Here is a 26,191-nt window from a genome sequence, read left to right as displayed (position 1 = left end):
CCAAGTTACAGTTCCACTGAAGTAAACCTACAGTAGCAACACTATCACACAGTTTACAGTAAATGTATTCTTCTCTTGGACAAGGGTGTCAGATAACTTCCAGTTCTCTGGCAATAAGTCATGCTAACTTGCTTGAATATCATGTGAATATCGCATAATATGTGTCACAAAGCAGACATAAATACATTGTAGATGTTTAGCACTACAGCAACTGATGCTCTGTGCTTCACCATGCAGGCCATACAGCTGTAGCACATTGAGGTCAAATCCACAGAATTCAAAATTGTGTTGAATGATGCTAGGAATCATAGAAATTGCATAACTGCAAATGCAAGCTCAAATTTGTCCCCGATGCTTTCCTGTATTTGCCTAGACACCTGTTCCGTTAAATTCATTGTACAACTTTACTTTAAAGATTTCATTCCTGCTTGACCCCACAAAGACATGTACCCTCTGATCAAAGATTTGTTAATTCATAATTTGTGTTTTCATTCACAAATGCCCTATAGCTTGCTATACAATAGCCGATGTACAAAGTGTATTTCATTAGATAGCACTATTGTGTGATGCATGTAGGGCAGGTTATTGTATTGCATTTACCCCAATGGCTATGTAAACTTTAATACAATGTACTTGTTTGCACTGTGCTTTGTGTTGAAGACTTTGCTTAATCTAGAGTTTCAAAACTGGCACGGAAACAACAGCGACCAGTAGATAACGACAAGAAACAAGTTGTCACTTGATTGTAGAAAGTAATATTGTCTGTACAGACTAATTCATTTAATGTTTTAGAGTTTGTCATTAGCACATTCCTTAGTCCCATATATGATTATGTGTGTTGGTGTAAGCAGGCTACAATGTAGTTACAGTTTTAATAGGGTAATGAATTGATCCCCCTGAACTAATGCCAGTTGAATTCTGGAGGTACTGCATCAATGAAGCAAAGAAATCCTGACTAACAAACATTCTGTAAGTACATGAACATGTATCATGCCTCTAGCACCCTGTTTTACAGATGCACACAATCAGTCAGAGGAGCTCCCTTTACATTGACAACTTACAGCTGAGTAATGAACAAGATGAATCTGTAAGCTACTGATGGGTGCCCTGTGCTGGTGTTAATCTGGAACAGGCACTCTTACACATGGGGTGTGACATCTATCTTTCCAGTGGATGAAGAAGGGTACTGCCACTGCATCTGATCCTCTACCAAGCATTCATATTACAGCTTGAGGGTTAAAAGCCAGTTGAGGATTATCTGAGAAAGGTAACTGCAGGTATAGTTTGCTGCATTTTTTTAAACATTTTTATTTTCATTTATTTTCATCTATCTATCTATCTATTTATTTACTTATTTATTTATTTACTTATTTATTTATCTATACATTTATTTATTCATTCATTCATTTATTTATTTCTAGCTGACACCATCACAAATGGTATTCACCTTTGCTTTAAAATGAGCTTCTTGCATCAGACCCTGAACACAACGGCAGAGTGTTAATACAGTCTACACATAATTTCATAGTGGCAATCTATAAGTAAACACTGCCTTGTTTCGTCCGAGGATTGAGTTGAACAGTATGCAAAATGAACAAATGCCAATGAATGTCAATGCAGGATGCTATTCAAGGTGATACACAATGGCCAAGCACCACAAAACCTCAGGAGAGCTGTGATCCTTCATTTTTTCCTTTCCGAAGGGGAAAAAAATAGATCAATGCAAAAGAGAAAGCGTGTTTATAGAGAATGTTGCTGAGTATCACTGTCATTTTGTCTATGACACAGGTTTGACGACATTTGTACCTACAGTACCTGTTAATGCCTGTGAACTTTCTCTTATGAGCCATTTTCAGGGACAGTGTGTTCTGGCCATAAGGATGTGCTTGGATCGATTTCACCAGACCGCCCAGCGCCATTTATGCAGCTCACAGCAAATGGACAGCACAAGGGCCATCATTTATGCCACTTTGGGGTGAAATCAAAACTGGCTCTCCTCTCAGCTGATAGTCTGAGTACAGCCTCTGGTTTACTTCACCCATACAGAGTGAACTGAGGTTCATTCTTAGATTAGATAAAAAACAACAACAACAACCAAAATACTGAGGCACCATACCAGGGGGGAATGCTATAGTCAAAGCTCTATGAAAAACTGAAGATGGCACTTGATGTATTCACTGTATATTAGAGCTCAAACACACAGTAACACATAGTTATCAGAAGGGCTCAAAATTCATCTTCCACCATTTGGAGTGCTTGCAATACATCAAATGGGTCTACTAGGAAACTTGTCTGGTGGATACAATTTGCTAGGGACATGGAGTTGCTTTGGAGTATTCTGAGATTGTAAGTATAAAATAATCTAAGTCAGTGTACCCTACTTTTATTCCTGAATAGCCCTTCCCATTCAGTAGTGGCTAAGTAGAATGATCACATGATGATCATGATGATTAGGCTAATATTCTGCATTTTTTCGAAGTTACCAATCTGAAATTATGATATCACAGCACTATTTCATATATTTCTTATGCATATAAGTGTCCATTTTAGAGCACATATCAATGGTTTCTCCAGGTGCATGGAAAGTCAATGCAATGAATTTCCAAGCATACATGCCATATACAACGTGTATTTAACAAGTCAAATTTCTTGTGAATCTGGACTTCTTGACAATTTTGCAAATGGCCAAATTCGCGACTGTGGAGTACAGTACTGAACGGAAAAATGTATGCGTGCACATCAAATTCATGTCGGGATCAGAGTTAATATTCTCACTTGTTTTTAAATCACTTTTGTGAATACATGTACCACCTGACCCAGGAAATTCGTGAAAATGAAAAAACTTCATGAAATACTTGGCATGTACTTGTACACAAACTTCATGAAATACTTGGCATGTACTTGTACACAATACATGATTTTCACCAAGTTCTCATATTTCAGCTTTAATGTTTTCAGAAGAAACTTGTAGAAGTTTTTTCACCTTTCTACCAAGACAAAAGGAAAAACTCTCCCCCTGAGATGAAGACAGAATTATCTCATTTGCTCTTTGGTAGCACCATACGACGCACTGAAACATATTCTCAAATTCAACTCCTTATTCCTTTCCCAATAGCTTCCTTATCAATCCCTCTAACATAATATGACAGCACATTTATTCCAGATCTCCGAAACACTATCACTTTCCCTACATATAGGTCCAGAGGCAACACTCATGAGCTAGACCCTATGTTGAATCCACATTTTTTTTTATGGGTTTGTGAGAGTCATACCATGCTGGGAAATTTTAGATGCTCCCTTTCCTGATGTGTTCTGGACATACCACTGACAGACTTTGATGGTCCACCCTTTTTGATCTCTCTGATGGCATGCAGAGTGCAAGGATTCAGTGGCACTACAGATTTCACTCACGGGGTCCATATTAAAGGGCAAATGTACATTTCAACACTATACCACAAACAAATGTACATGTACATGTATGTTGTTAATCTCAAATTAGGATTAATTTTTGACATTTTAAAATGGATATTAGAATTGAAGAGAGCTTAAAAAAAATCAACTTATAGAGGCAACTTAGCTCTAGATTTAAGTACATGTAATTCTACACAAAGACCAAAGTAATACTTGTCCATAAGCCAGTGGTAGGTATACAGTGCTTTACTTTTTAAAATCAAAACTGACAGTAACTAGTCTGTTTGGTGAGCCAGAATATTATTAGGGATGTAGACTCTTTCATTTTACTCTCAAGAATAGACATTCTCTCTGTCATATTACTTCACTTCTTTTTAATTTAGCAACAGGTTAATGGCACAAATAAATTGAAAGCAATTTACTCTACTATGTCTCTAATAATGCAATAAAATCTTAAGTTAGTATCACACTCAAGACAAGACATTGCTGATTATATGCTGGTCATGTGCAGCAAGTTTTGCCAGAAGTGCCTATAAAAATGCAAGCAGGACACTTTGGTCAGTGCCTATCAAATGTAAAGCAAGGCTCTGTAAATTTCCTGCCAGGCACTGAGATTACATTAGCCTCAGATTTCATGATGACTTTCTAAATATACTTGATATTCTGCGAACTCTCAGCTGAGTGACGCTGCATATTTAGTATGCATTAAAGCACTGTAGAAGTGTACCTCAAAGTGGGCTGCTGATGCCCGCACTGCAGCGCGGAAAGCATGAAGTGTGATTGCGTGTCAGTGCTTATTTTGGCAAAATATGTGTCATTTCTGTGAGAAATTGCACTGACAAAACACAGAGGATATCAACTGTTCATATATCATAAAGAGTGATGTACTTTGAACATGATTTCAGGGAACCTGTACATGATTCAAACACATATAAAACCATATACAATGTATGTTGAAGAACATGAATTCAGTGCATATTTAAGCTAATTCAAATAATGACCTTTTTAAATAGCAATGAGTTGTTTTCACTGCAACTGATTGACAAACTGACATAGGACTTTGTAATTATCTATGTTGATGAAGAACAATGTGTCAATCATGAGTAAAAGTTAAGCTTGTGTTTGATGTGTCCAGTTCTTCTAATGCATCATGTTTCGTGATTTTCTCTTTTTAATATGCTTGGATAACGAGTTATTTTATACTTATATAATAACTTATCAGTGCTTAAAAAATATGTGATAACATCATGCACTTTGAAGGTACACTGTACAATGGTATTTGCAATTATGACGCCATATATTGTATCATTTAAATGGCCACAGACTAAGATGATGATATGGGTGGACTATTAGAACACCAGTATAGCTGTATACATGAACTTGTAACCATTAAATGATAACAAAATCTTGTTTCCTACAAATGTACAACTGTACACTAACACTGTACTTCATGTCTGCTAATTGTCTGCTAAGTATCAGATCTTGCCATTCATTTATGAATCAGCATACTGTATTATACATTCACTAATCTATTCAACAATTTTTGTTTACATTGTATCTGCACACTGCTTTGGAGGCATTCGTGCACCACTTGTTCACACTGCACAAAACCTTCTTGCCCAATACTCACTGCTCTTTCTGTATCTCCAAAGTCGATCTTGAGTGATCCCATGGCCCTGATGATGGCGATCATAGACTGGATTGTGTTACTGTACACCACTGGTTTGTACTGCCTACAGTCTTCTTCGGAGTATCCTTCTTCATGTATAATCCTGTGCACAGAGAAGTGAACAAGGGGATACACGTGTCTTGTTTGTTTCCAATTTGTTAGAGAAAAGTTTGATGCTATACTTCTTAGTTCTTATCACAGGTTATATAAACTGTGTATGTTCACATGCAATACACAGTACAGTACTGAACTACATATTACTGTAAAAGTGGACATTTTCTCACATTTTGCGCAAACAGAAGCTGCCCTAGCACAAAAATAAAAGCATGCAAATATTTTTGCATGCCATACATTCCAGTAGTCAATGTCCTGATTTCGCAGAATTAAAAACACACAAAATTAATCTTGTGTGGCCAAGCCCAAAAAATACTAGCTTGACAATATTATGAAAGAGAAAATTATATGTGTAAGCCTCGGTGAGGAGAGCTTCCCACATGAAATACACTATAGCAGATCTGATTCATACAATTGTACATTTCTGCAGTAGACGGTCATGTTTTCAATCTTCATCCACGTGGTAGGCATTCAAAAGAGAAACCCACCCCCCTAAAAGAAAAAGGAAACCTACTGTCTTCACCTATGAACATGTATATATTGTAGGACAATGCACTCATCCTGCTACCAGACATGCTCAAGAACAGTGTACATTAGTATGTACAGTACATACTGCACACAATGTCTTAGCAACTTGAAATTCAGTCCTTTTCAGATTATCACTTCATCAGCACAAAGTAATTGTGTCAACATGTTTAACATCGAGTATAAACACAGTGGCCCATGCGCCATACAAGAAACATACGACAAAGTAAGTCCAAGGATGTTGTCAGTTTATCATGGTGACCTATGATAGAACACGGCAAGCAATATTTGTAATGCACAAGAGAACGAGTGGAGGAGAATTCTTTTGTTCATGGATTGTAAGGGAACCCTCAGCTTTCAAAAATTTTGTTCCCTAAGACTCTCTCTTTTTCATGATTTTTCAAAATAAATTTACATGAATCAATTTACACATAAACACGTACTAACTACAATGTAGATGACGCTATGCTGTACTGCTACCTTGAAATTGCTCCCACTAGACAGACAAACATTTGAAGTAAATTGTTGATCCAAATTATACTCACTAGTTAATCGAGAATCTTTGAAGTAAAAAAGAACAAAAACACATTTTGGAGAGACTGAAAAATGACACTAAATAAAAAAAAAAAAAAAAAATTGCCTGCAGAGCTTTCCATGCTTTTCTCTTGAATGAATAACAACAAAAACATTTGTTATGTAAAGTCATGTACATACTTCATTATGTGATGTCCATGTACATTGTATCTTTAGATATGTCTGGCTATGATACATGAGACGGTCCAGTACAATCTTAAAGGTACTGTTTTTGGGAGCAGTGATTTAAAAAATGTTGAGATATCACATTTCATGCATTATGCGTAGGTCAGTTATACAAGTATCATGGATAAAACATCCTACCTTATAAAAACTTTGCAATAAAGCCTAAAAATATTTAGATATCACTATTTTTCTCTTGAAATAAACCATAACTATAAACGGTTAAGTCTAGAAACATTTTTATTATAGCTATTGTTCATCTCTTCTACTAATAATACTTTAGTATTTGATTATACTGATTCAATTGATTACATTTGTTGTTTCTATCGTAATCCCTAACTAACATTTTAGAGCTATTTTGAAGCACTAAAGCTCCATTTTTGTTTCATCTGCAAATGGTAAATAATGCCTTTAATGACAAATGCTTGATGATAGGGTGCAGACAAACTAGGAGATACATGTATTATATTGCCTTTCTCCTCCTTCCTCTTTCTTTTCCATCTCTCCCTAAACTCTATCTACATGTATCTATCTCTTGTACATGTACAGTTGAACATGTTCTACATGGTAGCACTGACTGCAGCTTTGTTGAGATGGGGACTCTGTTAAGAGCAAACAAGGTTGCCCATGGCAACTCGAGTAATAAGTACTGCATGGCGAGGATGGGGAGGAATGGATGGAGAGATATAATTAGCATTAAGAGTCCTCTGGGTGGTCAGCACACGCCGAGTGTGGAAGTAAATTAGCACCACGGGACAGGAGGAGGGCATCTACATGTACACGATCCAAAGTCTCTACTGTCATAGTATGGGTACAGTAGAGTGTACAAAGTGTATCATGCGGTAATGAACATGTCCTTGTCCTTTACAAGGGCCTGATCTACGGTACAAATCACTCTGAATGATATGGAGAGGCATTGAATTGGAACAGAAATAAGCATGCAATATGCATAATAGAGAGTAACTTCTTGGTTGTTGACATCTGTCAGTAGGGCAATACAACCAACATGTTTCAACATTTTGCATTTTTTGCATTTTTTTTTGCATTTTTTTTTTTAATACCTGTTCATGAGTAGGTATTATACAAAGTCAGCAATTATTGCAATATATTGCATACTGTGCTCTTTTTTATTTGGGAGTCATGAAATTTAAAGTAGAAAGTAATCAAATAAGAGAAAAAGACTGATATTGTTTTCTGCCAAGAAGAGTCCAAATTCAATTATTCAAAACTGCCTCTTCAAGCTTTAGTTTAAATGGAATGTTAATTTTGTATATGTCCAAAACCACCACAGATTTCACAGTCTTTTCCTCACCTGCTTTTTTCTCACCTGCTTTTTTTTCAGGTCAAATACATTTTGTACATTTTATTTTAAAGTACTGGACGAAAATTGTATGTGTGAACAAGAGCACAGGTCGTCTCTGGCAAGCATCCTTTACTTCATCTCTATAATGAAATCTACTCGTTTTTTCCCCTCTTTGTTTGTATCATGATAAAGTACAATCCACACTTGGAAGTGAGATTTTGTTTTGCAGAAACACTTTTGTGTTTTCCTATCTGAAGGATATTTGTTTTTCATTGATCAATGTGGGCTTAATCTAAATGTCGAACAGTTTCTTGCTTTTTTAAGAACAGGATAATCATTTCAACAAGGTTACATGTACACGTGTTTCTACTGCGTGATCAGCATGATGTTTTGTCTCAAGTGGGGTGGGGATAATGTCAGCGTCTGTAAGTGCAGTATCTGGGTAAAGGTACAGTACATGTACAGTTGTACAAATTGTAAGTACTACAAAGTAGTGTTTAGCTTTAATCATGACTCCTGAGCTACTGTTGGCTGTCTAGAGGTAACACTATTAAAGGGAAGGTTAACCCAAAGAACAATGTGGATTGAGTGAAAGCAGCAACATTAGTAGAACACAAAGAGTGAAAGTTTGAGGAAAATCGGACAATCGATGCAAAAGTTATGAATTTTTAAAGTTTTGGTGTTGGAACCGCTGGATGAGGAGACTACTAGAGGGTAGTGATATGACGTATGAGTGGACAACAATACAAAGAAAATATAAAGGAAATTCAACGAAAATTCACTTTTCTAGAATTATGAAAGAGCAATGGACCAACCGCTTTCAGAAAGCAGGGGGAATAATTGCTACCCTTAACATAGGTCAATATCAAGTTGATGGAATTTGTAATTTTCATGAAAAATGGATTTTTGCAGAATTTTCTTTATATTTTCTTGGTATTGTTGTCCACTCATACGTCATAACCTCTAGTAGTCTTCTCATCCAGCGGTTCCAACATCAAAACTTTAAAAATTCATAACTTTTGCATCAATTGTCTGATTTTCCTCAAACTTTCACTGATGTGTTCTACTAATGCTGCTGCTTTCACTCAATCCACATTGCTCTTGGGGTTTATCTTCCCTTTAAATAGTACCTACAGTGTACTTGTACATACATTGCATAAATGTAAGTCATACTGCATGCTGCCAAGCTGTACTGTATAAAGTACAATGTTGTATGTGACAAATACAAATGACAATAGGCTATGTATCGGTACACAATACTGTATTGGTACTGTACATCTTGAAGTCAGCGCATTGCTGCTGTGATTTGAAATCCTCATGGAAATCTGCATAAAATACTGGGTGTGTACATGTACGCTGACAGATGATTATGCTATTAACTACATCACACTTTGCGTCATACAGTAAAGATGTGGAATACCTGGTACTGAGCTGTTACAGTACATGAAATTAAAGCCACCAAGCATTTTTGTGCATACGTGTACTGTACAACCATTAGATAGGAGAACCTGCAGATCCTGTGTGAATTTAAAACCCACCAGCATATTTTACCAAATGCCAAATTATAGATAGAGTGAAGGCATATCATATGTCCAGGCTAAATCCCGGAGACAATATAAGATACACAAGTGTATGCTATTCAAGATAGTCTGGTACTGTGTATACACCGTACATGTACATACAGTAAGTATACATTTGTACAGCATTACTAGAGTCGGTCACAAGGGCAACATGTCCGATGCAATGCTACAATGTAGTGTACAATTGTACATCAAAGAAGTGTAGCCCATTGCAACTGTAAGTGCTGGCCACATGTACATGTTGTAGGCAAGACAACACCATGTAAAAAAGTAGCCTCTTCCATTTATCTTGAATTACCATTTACCAGATACCCTTTACATTGTATAATGTACAAGTGTACATTGGAGGCATTTGGGATCAAACCTGATCAACAGAATGGACAGGGCACCCAAGACAAGAGGGAGATAATATGTGGACATAGTGACCTGAATAAACACTCAATGTTTGCATGGGTTTGACATTTCAACATGAAATGGTATGCTTTCACTGAGTGGAGTTTGGTGCTGCTGTATCTCTGTTTTGCCATTCGTTCGGACTACATACATACATGTACACGATGTACCTACAAAACTGTACATTTGTAGTGTATTTTTCAGAAGGCTGATCAAGTGACAGAATTTCATACTGTTTAGTGTAATTGTATGAACAATAACATCATGTATTTAGCTAAAAAATAAAAAAAAATTTCTGCATTCACTTATAACTTGAATGAAAAATTGTGAGGGTATGTCATCATCAACTCCCTCATCTGAATATTCACAAGGACTGGTCAAGAAATGTTTTCCTTAAAAATGTGACATTTCAAAATGTCATATCTTCCTTATTTCTTATCTGATTTTTGTCATTTTTGTATTGTTCCTTAGGGAACATTTTTCTCTTTCTTTTGAAGTTTATCTATTTTGGGAGTGGATTTCTTCTTTACATGCAATGTGTACACCATGTTCCCAGTGGCCATGGCAATCATATTTCAGGTCAAAATGGACAAAAACAGGATGGATGTGAAACAATGCAACAGGATCAAAATAAAAATAAAACTGTTCAACATTCTAAAGATCCCTGAAACATGTAGCACTTACTTCATTTGTTTTACAATTGTGCTTTTCCCTGATTCACCAGCACCTGCAGAAGAAATGAAAAACAGGTAAAGAATGGAAATCAGTCTTTACAAATCACAGTTATCATGCATACAGACTTGCAATTGCAAAATTGTTAAAATCACAAGTTGCATCTCATTGCTACCACAATCCCGCATGTTTTCTGATGATATACAATACATGTACAGGTTCATTGTACCGATGCATGTACAGTCGTACAATGTATCAATGTACAACATATTGCTATGTACATATGCATGTTGTATCAAATACAAATTATGTAATAAGTACACTTTCACTGCAACATACAATGTACAACAGATCTTTTAATAACCCTAAGATGTCTCAAAATTAACAGTGTACTTTGTTAGAAATAGGTCACAGTCATTTAAGGTAAACTCAACTTGTAAAGTACAGTGTACCACATGATGACAAAAATCATTAGTGTAGCTACAACTGGAGATGGAGAAATCATACTGGTTAAAAAGGGAAGCTGATCTTACTGCATCATACATTGTACACCATGAATGATATTCAGCAAGTCCCATTTTTCACAAATTGCGACTTCCTGACAATTTCATGAGTGGTTAGATTCGCGATTTACAATGTAAATGGAATGCAGTACTGAACAGAGAAATGTATGCCTATCAATTGCATTCATGTAGGGTTGAGAGTTAATATTTTTGCATGTTTTTCATCAGGGCTATACACTAACCCATTTTTTTCTACTGGTCCCACCTATCTGTTGGACCAGAGTAGGTACACGTACCCAGTTTTTCCATGTTTTACTGGTCCATTCCTGAAAAAGTTACTGGTCCGACTGTGATTTTAACTGGTGAGGGACTGTCAGACCAGTATGCAGAATTGTTCTAATTTTGCGAACAGCATCCCACTCACAAAATTCGCAAAAATAAAAACCTCGCGAAATATTTGGCGTACAGTACAGAGTACAGTGCATGTAGAATTATACATGGGGTATTTTTTTTTATAAAAATACATTTATTAATCATTAAAAACTGTACAGTTCATCAGATTCACTAAAAACAAACAGGAGCACAAGTTATGAATTTCAGTTCATCAAAACCGTGTAACCACAGAATTGCTTAATAAATGGTTTCTCAATTCAAGGTATGTACAACTACTCAAAACATCAATTCAAATAGACAATGAACAGAGTGGGCCCTGACAGCATGAGGTTCGAAGCAGTATGTTGTGGACATACATGTGTACATGTACACTACATTTAATATACAGCACATACACTGTACATGTATGTGTACATGTAGTACAGTGTACAGTTCAGCACACTTGCTGTACAGTGTACTTTTCCAGACATCAAGTGCTTGATATAACGTGAATCTTTGAATTCCTGGAAATAAATTTTCATTTTGGTTCACATCTCGCACTGCCTGAGATAATCGTTGTGTTTAATAGACTTATGAATGAATTGTACTGAGAGCATGATAAAGAGTTGCCTACAATGTACAGTACAAATGTTCAATGTGTACACAGGTCAGTGATCTCCATCCATGCGTGGAAGCACATGGTGTCTGTAAACATACCTACATTGTAGGTATTTGCATCTCCTGTCACTAAAAACAAAACAAAACTATCAAGGGCAGTTTTCCTCAAAACAAACATTGTATTTTGCCTATTGAAACAGAGTACACCAATTACAACAATATTTTTACCTCATACTCTAGATAGTAGTCTAACATACACACATGTACTGTACACATTGTACAGGGTACCTGTACAATATACAGTACTGTATGTTCTTTCTTACTCACTTCTGGAAGCACAAACCGTAATCTGAACCAAAGCTCTAACAAATTACAATTGTAAGTGGTATTTTTATTTACAGAATGTTGTTTGTATGGCTTTTCCTGCAGTAAAAACAATGCCCTGTTCTTTTCTAGAAAATACAGTACATGTATGTAGGAACTACATTTCCTGGTCTAAGACAAATATTTGATAAAAATCACAAGCAGCAAAGTGCCAAATTTTTCCAGTTCAAGATCTTTTCAACTGGCAGCCATTCACTGCAGAGTTATGCTATGCTACAAGAATCTCCAGCCATGATGTACAACGTACAATAATAAAAACAAAGATCTATCACAACCTGCCAACCTTCATACCTGTACTTACACTTTGTACAGCATCCTACAATATACAGTAAGTTCTGGCTTTAATCTATTTCAAATTTGTGTTTTTGAAACTTAATATACTAAACTAAATACATGTACATTATGTAGCAAGAACAATACAAAAAGTAGGCAAAAAATATAATAGTCCCACACTTACTACCGGTATTTAACTGACCTCCACCAGCTAATTGGATGACAGTCTATGCATTGAATGATCATGCATGACTTCACATATCGAGCACCTATAGCAACTGACCGTTTCCATTTCATCCATGTTTGGTCATTTACTAATACAAGCAGATACTACAATCACATGTACGTATGGAACAGAAATAATCAGTGTACTGACTTGGTGAATAAACTTGGCAACAACTACTGTACATGTACACGTACATAATGAAGTCAGAAGCACAGCCTCATAAGCAGGTCCTGATTACTGGATATGACTTGTAATTCTAGACTTGTACGCAGTAATTCCACTTTACAGTTCAGTTCAAAATATCAGCATGTACAATATCACAATCATAATAATAATTACAATTTTGAAAAATTACATTGTACTTGCAGGATTTTGTTCTTTACTAGAGCAGATGTATTAGTGTAACTAAAGTAGTGGACAACTGTTCACCAGTGTTGGTGGTACGAAATGTGATACTAGTACAGTATTCATCGCATAATCGGGCATCTGATAATCGGGAACCTCGCTTAAATGACATACGCTTCCCAGAAACATTTCCAATGCATGTTATTTTCACTGGATAATCGGGCGGGGACCTCTGATAAACGGGACAATTTTTCTTCAAGCGGTCTTTGATTTTGTTGATATTTTACACAAAAAATCTACCAAAATACCACAACAATATTTCAAAGATTCCCTATCAGTTGTCGTTTACATCGAACCTACAAAGCAAGCTTCGGACTGGTGTGTTTTGACCTCCGACCATCCAGTACACGTACATGCATAGCCACGAAAGTGCCGTGTATATCCATGCCATTGCGAAACACATGCTTTCGCGACATTCTTCTCCCCTACATAAGCAAAGCCATGTGCTCTACATCATTGCGAGAATGCAGGGAGAGCTAGAGGCGGGTCGCGCCGAGGGGTAGCGTGGTTGTGTATTCATGTACATGTACAGTATGTCATTATGCATGTGTGTGTGCACTACATGTACACGTCGTATGCCGTTAGTGTATGGTGAGTGCTCATCGCGAAATCGGGCACCCCGCTTAAAGGGGCCGTGATTGCTACTCCCAACCTGTCCCGATTATGCGATGAATACTGTACAGTGTATAACCATGGAAGGAATTGCACATCTACCGGAACACTATACAGTGCACTCACACTTAATTGTCTGTCAATCAGACTTTGTGCAACTGTTAGAGATGCTTTACAAAATGAAGCATACAGAATTTTTATGGAATTTGAAAGTCAAAAGACAAGAAAACATGAGAAATTGGAATTGAAAAGTAAGCCAGTCTTGAGCCATCTCAGCACAGTACATGATACATCAACTTCGTAGAGAATGATATCAATAATTTGTTGTTGATGTTGTTGTTGTTTGAGTTTATTTGGCATTAATCCATACTAACATTTACATTGTATGCTTATCATTAGGAATGATATTAATGATTATGAATAATCTGTATTGCAATAGTCTCTAATCAGCCGGTTACCAACAGTACCGAACAGCACTTTCAAATACATTTCTCTGTTCTAAGCCGACATACAGCATCTGATAGAATGTTAAGCTTTAATTTTCCATGTCATTATTATGGCTATCACTATTACAATTGATAAATGAGATTATTTAAACCAGGATATTTTGACATCATTTCTGTGTCAAGTATTGATGCTATCCTGACAAAAGTTGTTTACAGGTAATGTATACACTTTGTACATGTGTACAGTTCATCGACCTGTACAAATTGTACAGGTAAATTTCATCTACCTGTACAAATTGTATACAATGTACAATTGTAATTCACTTCAATGTCTTAATATTTTAATAGCATTCAAATAGTATTATCTTCATCAGTCACTGCTAATAGATTTGTACATTTGTACACTGTACAGTATGTTGTACATGTACATACATGTACTTGTATGCGCTTTAATACACTTCAAACATATACAATGTAATTGTACATTTTTACTTTGTTCCTGAGGCTGTCACTGAAGTCCTTATTGATTACTACAGTACAGCACATTAGACATAGTATACAATGTACATCCCTCATTTGCAGCCAGCAACAAATGTTGACAAACACATGATTACTTGTACTTGTATACCTGTACATGATGGAGACAATAAAACACAAAACAAAACAAAACAAAAATGCGCAACTGAGTCATCTACATGTACAGCTGTAACTGTACAATGTACAATTGTATGTGTAGATTCTAGATCACTCCCATTCCTTTCATGTAAGGCATAATTATTTTGGTTAAAGCAGCTGTAATTTGTAAAACATACTATAATGTGGTTATGAATATGATTGTTTCAGTATAAATTGCTCTTTTTACAATCAATAATCCATCAGGCATTGCACTGCGCCAACGAAGTGCACAGTCGACAATCGACATGATATCAGGTAATACAGTACTTTTGAGTCAGAATCATCTACTCTGGGGTTTCTTTTCTTCCATTAGTGGCCACAAAAATAATTCCATGAAACCGTCAGGTTTTGGTCCATTTTAAAATCTGGTTAGCCAGAAAAATCAAAATTACATTGTATGCAAGGGAATGGTAGGTGACATGTGTGTGCATGGTGTATATTTCTTCATGATTACCCAAAAATTAAAGACACCTTGTCTTGCTTTTATAATACAAGTGCTACCAATTTGACAAGTGGTATTTAACCATTGAAGACAGGGCTGATTTTGCTATAGCACACGTTTCCCATGTCATAGATACCTGCCCGAGTATAATATTTGGGACTCGTCCACAACAGGTTAAATGAAGATTGCTTGGACAGTAAACATCCTGAATTCTAATACTGTAAAAGTGGAAATTTTCGCGGTGTTGAAATTTTCGCACATTTGGCGAAAATAAAAACACGCCAATATTTTGCTTGCCATACGTTCTTGTGCGTGATGTCTTGATTAAGCGGAATTAAAAACACGCGAAACTGTTCTGACCCGGCTTAGCGCAAAAAATTAGTCGCGCGAAAATATCCACTTTTACAGTATGCATTAAATGCTAATGTATGTTCAACAATAGCATTGATATGTCATACATGCCAGTGTGGAGTGACAATTGAGTATCATGATGCTTGTTCAGCTCAGGTTATACATAATGTGTTCATCTTTCCTGTCTTACACTAAATTTACACATTCATTAGACAGAAAAATCCGTCTGTCCGAAGGAGTCTACAGCTGTATGTCTTTGACTTTATTGGCTCTCCTCCGTATAGGAGATTCCGTGATTCCGCGTGAAGCCAAACGTAGTCTCCGCGAAACATATCCCCGATGAACAGATAGAGACCGATCTTTCGGTCAAGCTACATACATGTAACAAAACAAATAAAAACAGAAACTTGTTCTAACAAGTTAGAGCTCAAGGCAAGCCAAAGGAAAAAAACTGAGCAGCTGCAAAACACAGATGTGAGACAAACTGCTTCAGAATGAACTACTGTACTACTGTGCTAGTATTTTCACAACTGTGTTTGCATAAATTCATGGAACTCCAGTTGACAAAGAGCACTGTCTTCTTTGGTCTAATGCTTGGTTTAGATCTATGACTATAGTATATACAAGTGTGTAGGGTCTAACGTTAGTGATTAGTGTTACTGTAACACAAACGTGAGACATTGATTTCTAGCCGGTCGGTCGGTGCACGGTGTAACGTCGGCCGCAGGGTCCATTCATCATGCAGCCGAGGCCGAGGAGCTCGATATGTCATTTTTCGACAGGACCTCTTCATGTATCTAATGAAACTATACATTACTGCTGTACGTACTGGGAATTTCAGTAGTCATTTTTGTATCGATACCTACCTAGGAGCAATAATTTGACTTCTCTCGCTGCTTTTTCCCCCTCTAACCGTAGATTTCTGTCAATCATTTTCGACCGCTCAGCGGCCGCCTTATCTTCTGCGCTGGTAGCGCACCCCATGTTGGAATATACAGAAATAACGTTTGTTCACAGTCCGATAAGCCAACAACAGCCGCTATCCACCACGATATCACTGCACCACAAACTGCCCGTAAATCCCGATTACACTCCTCTTGACTTGAAAATTAGAAGTTCCATCTATAAAAGAATATCCTCAGACTCCAGCACCGTCCAGCAGTGTCCAATCGTGGTATTTTCGTCGTGATTTTCAATAATATTCCGATGACCATGTATCTCCTCTGTACAGAAATGATATTCACCACACCCCAGAACCTAACGCCGCGCACGCACGTATAGCAGTATACCGGTACGGTGCGTTATTGCAGTCATTCGCTGCTACTCGCATCGTACGTACAGCAAAAACGTACCCGCATATTCCCGAATCTCGAATCTCTCGCGGGTTATGAATGCAGCCGTTGCACAATGCACACAGCGTCCCTCATGCGATGCATACAATACATACGAGATTCACCCGGCCTAGCTAGCCACTGGCTTCACATTTTCCACAAACCGTAATATCGGTAAGTGAGTGGGGAAAGGCATTATGGGACATGTCCCGGATTCACGCAAAAAATTCACTCTTTTTCAGAGATTTTGTTTTTTCCCGATCTTTTCTCCACGTCCTATCTTCCACAAGTCTTGTACTGGCGTGTGAGAAAGTGAATGATTATAATAAAATGTTTTTCCTCCGACTGTATAAAATGATTGGAGAGGAATATGACAAATTTGCTCGCTGAAACTGCTTGAAATTTGACTCACAGGAATATTATTTTGGTCGTGAATATCATGTCGTGAAGGGTGGAGTTTTTCCCTTGTTGCAGAATACTAGTACTCATTTTTTTTTTTTTTTTTTGGTTTGCTGTTGTTCTTTATCTCAGTGATCATGTTATTTCTGTGTCAATACTTAATAATAACAAAAAGAAAAGTTTCCAGAACGGTTTGTTAAAACAGTTGAAGAACATTATCAATGATGATCAATACTGCGATTTAAATGTTTGGGGTGAATTTCAAAATTAACTACTGAACTCGCTGTCATGCATGGCAGATTGTTCGTGATGGCATATTAGGGACTACATAATGATAGAAGAAGAGAAGAGTTTGTCATGATTCATAGTTTTCTCGAACTTACAGAGGAAGTGAAAATAAAAAAACAGCAGCAGCGACCTGGTTTCATCTCAGCCTTTAGAATTTCGAAAATCACGACTACACAAACTCTTTCGGTCTCTATCTATGGTCCAGGAATTGGACAACGTCACATGCCCGACTTTATATTTTTAGCATTTTTTTTTTATATTTTCGTTTTGTTTTCTAGTCAGTGGTGCAAGGGTGATGTCCCATATTGTTATATTTTGCCTATATTAGGCCTACTGTACACAGAAGTTTTGATGAGACAGTCTAACAGAAAAGTAGAACAGTAACAGGACAAGGTATTTGGTCTGCAATGTTCATGGAGCATATGTTTTCTTTTTAAGCGGAATTCATTTCTGTTTTTTATTTCCTAAAACCAAACCAAAAGAACAGTGAAACCATTCCGTAAAATTAGTGCCATTTTTTTTTTAATCTCAAGTAGGTTTTTTTTAAAATGAAAAAGTGATAAATCACTAAGACGGATATGCGTGAAAAGCAATTCTAATAAGACGTATATAGGCCCTACCTATATACATCACAAATAATTCCTCACTACAAATTACAAATCACAATCTTTTTTAATCAATTGATAAAGAATTGCCAAATAATCTAAAATCTGAGTCTTCAAGAAGAAGTATCTTAGGGGCCTACTTTTGAAAAAAAAATATCAAAAATAAGTCTCTTCATGTGGTTTATTTCAAAATATGGAATCTGCGAAGGAGAGAGATGATATATTTTCGTCTTTTGCAGGGTCTTTGTATTTTACGTATGAGTGTCACTCGGAAGATTGGATATCACTTTTTGGTAAAAACATGGACACAATTGAAATTGAAACTCTCCTTTCTCATTGGACGATTGTAAGCTGCGTGTTCCTGTTATGTTTTTAAGCAACAGTATCTATTGTTTTATGACAATATGAGTTTTATGACTATGTATAATTATTGTAAGGTGCTACAATCATTGTACAGTTTTTTCATCCTACATTTATAGTTTTATGCACCTTATTTTCTGTTAACCAAAAAAAAGTGATGTCTATATAATTATGTTCTTGTCGAAAAAAAAAATAAAAAATGAAATTGAATTAAAGTTATATTCGGGTGTTTTGGGGTGTTTTTTTTTTTTCATTAATTCTGAATTTGTTCATGAAGTGTATGCTCTATTTATCGTTTACAAAGAAAATAAATATTATTATGAGGAAGTTATTCCCAATACAAACACCAAATAATGATAATAAAAAATCACTGCCATTCGGTGTCACTGATCGTGATATTCGTTCCACCAACATCTATAAGGATCAAGTTTATACAGAGTTCAAATAGTCTTTTAAGACAATTCAATTCAAAATCTATTCAATTCTCAACAGAATACAAATTAACAAAATATGCATGCAAATGAGAGTACGACATAAATATACAGTGAAATCAATAGGCAAATATCACACTTGCCATAATAATCAAAGGTATAAGTTTAAGATATGTTCAGCGAAAAACGGAGAGACCCAATAAAAAAACAGTGCTTTTGATGTGCGGTTCTCCAAATTAATTCCATATAAATGGATGAGCAATAAATTCACATACGGTATATTTAGCCCACAACTCAAGGAAAACTATTCAGGACTGAATATAAGAAATAACTGAATGAGCTGTGTCATAAATAGTGATAAGACAACTACAAGCACATGAAAACAGACAGAGTACCTATACACAATGATAAGAAAATATGAAAATGGAGAGGTGTCTCTGATATAATTTTATATAATCGCAGTCGATAAGTGAATTGTATATTACACGATAATATGCACGATTCGTTATACGAACACTTGTTTAAAGGAAATAGTTTACAGTTTCGATTGAGATGGGACTTCAAATTTTTATTTATCTATGTATTTTTAGATAATGAAAAGCTTCTTATGAAATATGAAAGGGTATACAATTCTAAGTGGAAATCGAAGTTTATTTGTTGAAAATCGGTTTTGAAACAGCTGGGATGTCCAAAAAAAAAAAAAAGTTTATAGCCTTGATAAAATGTGGGACCAACCACCTCAACCAAAACTTTATCCCTTTAATGTTTATAATGATGGAGAATATCAGAATGCAGAAATAAAACTGAACTGAACTGAACTAAATTGTTTTGGAAGTCACACATCCTCAATATTTGTAATATATATATATATATATATATATATATATATATATATATATATATATATATATATATACATATATATATATATATATATATATATATATCTATATATATATATATCACTTATACATTGGCATACGTAGATTGAAATCACATATTCCATCCTTTGATGCCTCTATATCTTAAAGGACAAGTCCACCTTCATATACTAGTACATGTGGATTGGGATAATGTAGCACAAAGTGGAACACATCAGTGAAAGTTTGAGGAAAATTGGACAATCCGCTCAAAAGTTATGAATTGTTAATGTGTCTGTGCAGTTACTGCTGGATGAGAAGACTTACTGCAGTTGATGATGTCACATGCGTAGAACGCTATACTATTATGAGGAAAATTTAAAGAGAATTCCATAAGATTTCATATTTTGAAAAAGTACATATTCCCTCAACTGTATATACTGTTATAAGGTAATATTACTTTCCCTATACCTTCTGAAAGAATCAAGTGATATGCTCTTTTATTATGCGAGAAAAATTAAAATATGTTGAATTTGCTTTATATTTTCTTTATATCGTTCTGCACATTATGACAGCACAAGCTGTATAGTCGTCACATCCAGCGATCGTGGAACTGAAACTTCAAAAATTCATAAATTTTGAAAGGATTGTCCGATTTTACTCAAACTTTCATGCATGTGTTCTGCTAATATTGCTGCATTCTCTCAATCCACATGTTTATGAAGGTGCATAGACTTGAGGAATGGGATTCTTAGGGCAATACACAAAGAATCTTACTTTTACTTCAAAAAGTCATTTTGCATAATTTGCAATACAAACCAAATAGTCCGTTCTCCAAAACAAAATCTTGAAAATCGAAGACTTGTTTCAGGCCAATTATGTATACCATTATTACTAATAACTCTCTCCCACGCCCAGTGTCTTTAGTAGAATGTAGATTAAAATAAAAGTCCTTTCTCAGTTATCCTACACTAGACGATTCAATGAATGTCATCTTCCCCTCCCAAGAATATTGTCAGTCCAGAATTTATTCATTATCCCCAACTCTCTTGACAAATGATATCAAGTAAACGTCAATGTTTTAATCACGCATATACGCACTTTATCCTCATCAGGAAACGCAAATGCTCTCGAGCACTTATTAAAGTCGCATGATATTTCCCTTACAAAATAATCACTTATGATGTCACTATTTCGTGAATTGTAGCATTTTCATCTAATGCATATTATACGTAACATTTATGTATTATGTTATTTATACGTCAGGAAGTTATGAGAGCACAATCCACATCATAATGGTCACTTTGATTTCCGAGTAAAATCCGACAAACAAATCCATTATCGTGTTTATCAAAGTCTATACTATATCCTTCTCAGAAACCATGCAGTCGATTCTTAATTATTTGCTCTTTGGTTTTAGCTACATCACTTCGTGTTCAATTCGACTTTGATATACGAGGTGTAAAGAAAAACAAATATGAAAAACAAAACATGAAAGATTTACCAAATCGGATTGAAAAAAAAAGAAAAAAATGTGCAATTAAGATTCCAGTTTCAGGCTAGAAATAACAGTCACAAATTAGACCGTTTCTGTAAATTCGTTTAAGTTCACGAATGTTTCTATCCAACGGCCTATACATAACGAACCTACTTATTCGCCTGCTCCTTCCAATTAAGCTTCTCGGGCAGAAATTCACTACATAGCAAGCTTTGTGGTTGTTATTCAGGCAATCTGTGAACAAAGCATGCATGCACATTTGATTTTGATTTGATTTGATTGGTTCCTGCATTATATCATTGCTCATGCAGATACATAAACATACATTAATGGTACCATACATATAAATGGATATACATGAACATTAGTTGCTAACAAAATGAGTTTTTTCATTACCTTTAGAATAAACAGCAATACATTTCTTCATTGCCTGTACATAATATGTCCAACAGAACAGTGATGCAATGAATAACGCAGAAGGGCTACACATCGACATCATAAGAACGTCCTGTTTTACAAGGCTATTTTGAAGTCGTCTCATAACTCTCTCCTTTGGTTTATAGGCCTACACAAATATATGATAAAATTATCAGTTTTATTCAAGAATTCTATATTGACATATAACATTTTTGGAATTCTGCAACAACTGGTTATCAGGGAAGGGAATAATTAATTCTTCTAGGATTGTATTTTGTTAGATAAAGGAAAAAAATAGGAAGGATTTATGTGCGAATGGGACATCTGCAAGGAATAATAGTACATTTTACCAACTCATGTTTGCACATGGATGTGACTTTGTCCGATATCAGACATTGCACCACCCATGACTTACTTGTCTTCAATTAAATATTACTATAATTATGTTTATAAAAGTCTTTAAACTCAAACGTGAACTGGATCACATTTAATTCACTCATTTATTTTATTTATTCACGATACTCGACATCATTTACGCACCTGTTTTCGATTTACTTATCTTTATTTCGTCAGAAACACTCAAAACGATTGGTATAGATAAGGGTTACAGATGTTTATTCCTTTAAAGGGACTGTACAGTACTGGTTGAGGTCAGGATTCAGGTTTATAACATTCCTAAGTGAGATAATGAGAAACCTCTTATGAAATATGAAAGACCATGTAATTTTGAAAAGGATTCAATGTTCAAAACCGATTTTCATCAAATAAACTTTTGATACCCCTTAGAATTGCATGCTCTTTGACATATCATAATTCGGAGAGTGGTTTCTGGATATCTCGCAAAACGTTAAAAGCTACATCCTCACCTCAACCAGATTACTGTACAGTCTCTTTAAAGGTTCGTTATATGCCGAAGGTTCATTAATCCGAAACTGAAATAAGGTTCGTTATGCCGAAGCTTCGTTAATCCGAAGAATAAAAAAGGGGGTTCGTTATTCCAAAGGTTCGTTAATCCCAAAAAGAAGAAAACTAATAAGGGTCGAAATTCAGATGGCTCGTTAGTGCGCACCTTCTTTTCATTTTCGGATTAACGAAACTTATTTTATTCGGATTAACGAATCTTCGGAAATGCGAACCTTTGGAGTTATAACGCCATAAATTCAGATCGACCCTATTTCATTTCTTTATGAATGGACCTTCAAAATAACGAACATCACTCTATGTAAGACCATGCAGCGTGCAGCAATTTGCGCACTCAGCAAGCATTGCATTTAAAAAAGTGACTCTTGCAAAGTCAATGTTCAAGACAATTTATAAGCCCAGTAACGCTCTTATACCCCATTGATGTCGAAAGATATGGATGGCATACAAAAAAAAAATGAATGTAATCGAACTTGTTTTGACGGATGGATGAGTGAGTAATATGATGTTAATTCTGTGTGAATGATAAATATTTGAAGTTATAGTAACTGTTAAAAGGTCGTAAGTGGGATACATAATATGCTCAAAACTTTGGACGACGTATAGAGAGAAATAAAAGCAGAGCAAATACTTGCAAAACAACAGCAGCAGCAACAAAAAAATCTGAAAATGTATAATTATAGGCCTACATTTATTCAGTTCTGTGGATCAGCTTCAAAGACTGAATCTGTCACTTGTCGCACAAACCGAGTATAGTCCAATAGTTATAACGATTTCATTATAGTAAAATCAGCCCAAATTTTAACAGAAAAAAAAACCAAGTGGACAGGCGCAGGATTTGTGTGTGTATGTGTGTGTGTGTGTGTGTGTGTGTGTGTGTGTGGTTTTTGTTTGTTTGTTTGTTGTTGTTTTTTGTTTGTTTGTTTGTTTGTTTGTTGTTAGTTTTGTTTGTTTGTTTGTTTGTTTGTTTGTTTGTTGGTTTTTGTTTGTTTGTTTGTTTGTTTTTTGTTTGTTTGTTTGTTTGTTTTTTTGTTTGTTTTTTGTTTTTTTTTCTGTGGTTGGTATGGTTTGTTCAAATGCCCATCTTACATCTTGGTCATTATATAGAAATACGTTGTGGGCCAAACATCATGTCCAAGGATGAACGCACCACCCCAGGATTCGAACCCAAGTCATTCTGTTCATAATCCAGATCCCTATCCACTATACCGCGGTCATCATAATCTTATTGTGTAAAGTTGTTTGCATGCAATTTTCTCTGGGATATGACTGATGAAAATGAAATCAAATCAAATGAATTTTGAATTAAATGACTACCTGACTAATGGTCCAGGGGGTGTTTCATAAAGCTGTTCGTAAAGTTACGAACGACTTACGAGCGACTGGTGATCAGTTCTTGTGCTGAATTATGGAAATTCTGATAAGTATAGCACATCAGAACTGATCACCAGTCGCTCGTAAGTTGTTCGTAACTTTACGAACAGCTTTATGAAACAGGGCCCAGTCCAGCAAGTATAGATTACTATAATTAGATAAATGCATTGAAGTATAAATGACATCTCATTGAGGTTATGCTCGAGCATAAATTGGCCATTTGTTATTAGAAAACGTCTCAATGGGTATATACAATAATGAGCAAAACAGCATTATCATCATCAACAACAACAACAACAACAATAATCACTGGAATATAGACAAATAGATCATGTGATTTACTAAACAGATCTTAAACTTATACGGAGAGAAATAATCAATCGATCGACGGTATCTGCAAGATGACCCACTGCAGACAGCAAAACATTCGCAATTATATAAAGTTCATGTAGCTCAACGAACAATCATTTCCAAATTAGGATGACCGCTGCCAACCATCCTCTCGTGACCATGCACCGAGATTCGCGAACACTTCTCGTGCTTTTAGTGAACGGACGTAGATGGCAGTATTGCACTTGAAATGATACACTGCCTTGTATGAGATATCGTACTACATACCTATTGCCGTTACTCATAAATTATTGCCGTGGTATTAAACATCCTCCTTTGAGATTAATCTCATATTATGTACAATCTTGATTTGCATCAGGAGAAATAAACTATATATCAAAAGGAATCATGAATATATAGAGAATCCCATGTATTTTAGTTTTCTTGCATAATGAGAAAGCATTATTCAAAAGGCAGGGAAATAGCTAACCTATAGGCCTATGTGAATCGTTACAATATATACATGTATTATGTAATCTCAGTAAAGTGGAGGAAATGTAGGCCTATTTTTTTAATGTAAAGCAAGCGTAAATGTTGTAGGAACCTCTTAATTATTTTCTTTTCATTCCAGCTCTGTGACATTACGAATTGTAGAATTCTTTTGCAAGCGATGATGCCAGTATACAAACACACTTAAGCCTAGTGTTTGAACAGAATAAATTGTTCAATAACTTCTTCAAACTTTATCATTAAGTGAACAGCTGAATATTCTGCGCTCACTAAATTCATATTCAAGTTTAGGGCAAATTACTCAGTATTCTTAAAAGATCTTCTTGTCCTGCTTAGTCGTTCTCATTGACTATTTCCCCTCAGTAGGCCTTTATATCTATGCAAAATTATGTTTTGCATACAAGTAGGCCCACTTTCTCGTGAATAGGTAGACTATAATATTCCATGTCATGTCATCTCCCACAGCAGAACATAAAGTTCTAGCCTATCGATGGCTTTCCGTTATTCGTCCCCTTTTCGTAAAAGAGCTGAGGCATATACTAGTGTAGGGCCTATATACTTATAGGGCTTTTGCTCAGAACTCTCAATCGCGTTTTGGGGTCAATTTTAGGAACTTGAAACCCATCTCCTTCAGACAACATTGCTTACAATAATCACCTCTATAATGTTTTGAAATGATCCCTGATCTAATACGAAAGTCTACGCTTTGTTTAATAATTGTTTCTGTTTCTTACCGATCTATCTCACTACGATAATTATAATGGAGGAGGTCACTCTATATTGATTAAAATGAATCTTCAATTCATGTTCAAACGGACCTAAACCAAGCTTTTAATGTCAGTCTGTATAGAGACAGGCTTGGCCCGATTAAAAAAAAAAATGAAAAAGAAATATGTAATAGGTAGTGTTGCCTACAATAAATGCTCGAAATGGGATAACGCGCGTATAATAACTTTCTGCGAAAGGGTATCATGGTGTTAATTTTTTTTTTGATAATTCTTTATTCGAATTTCGTACCATTCCATATCATAGAAACAGAAATGTTCACAGAAACAAAACATCATACAAAAGCAAACTGCTTTTTACACAAACGTTGTACACAATGACGTCAATCCTACACTACATAAATAACAAAAT

General features: G+C 35.7%; 1 protein-coding gene across 1 annotated transcript in view; it reads right to left on the bottom strand.

Moving 5' to 3' along the window:
- The window catches only part of LOC140246233 (guanine nucleotide-binding protein G(i) subunit alpha), an 89,494-nt gene extending 72,439 nt beyond the window's left edge, over positions 1-17,055 (bottom strand). Inside the window, exons 1-3 of the mRNA XM_072325689.1 lie at positions 16,597-17,055; positions 10,436-10,478; positions 5,042-5,183 (exon numbers count right to left, since the gene is read on the bottom strand). Coding sequence (XP_072181790.1) covers positions 5,042-5,183; positions 10,436-10,478; positions 16,597-16,714 — 303 coding nt within the window. The 5' untranslated portion in view covers positions 16,715-17,055. The remainder of the gene's footprint in view (positions 1-5,041; positions 5,184-10,435; positions 10,479-16,596) is intronic.
- Positions 17,056-26,191: the final 9,136 nt, after the last annotated feature.

The sequence above is a fragment of the Diadema setosum genome, chromosome 2, assembly GCF_964275005.1.
Source record: "Diadema setosum chromosome 2, eeDiaSeto1, whole genome shotgun sequence".
In the NCBI taxonomy this organism is placed as follows: domain Eukaryota; kingdom Metazoa; phylum Echinodermata; class Echinoidea; order Diadematoida; family Diadematidae; genus Diadema; species Diadema setosum.
The sequence above is the reverse complement of the archived record's forward strand: the minus strand, read 5'-3'. Positions and strand labels throughout refer to the sequence as shown.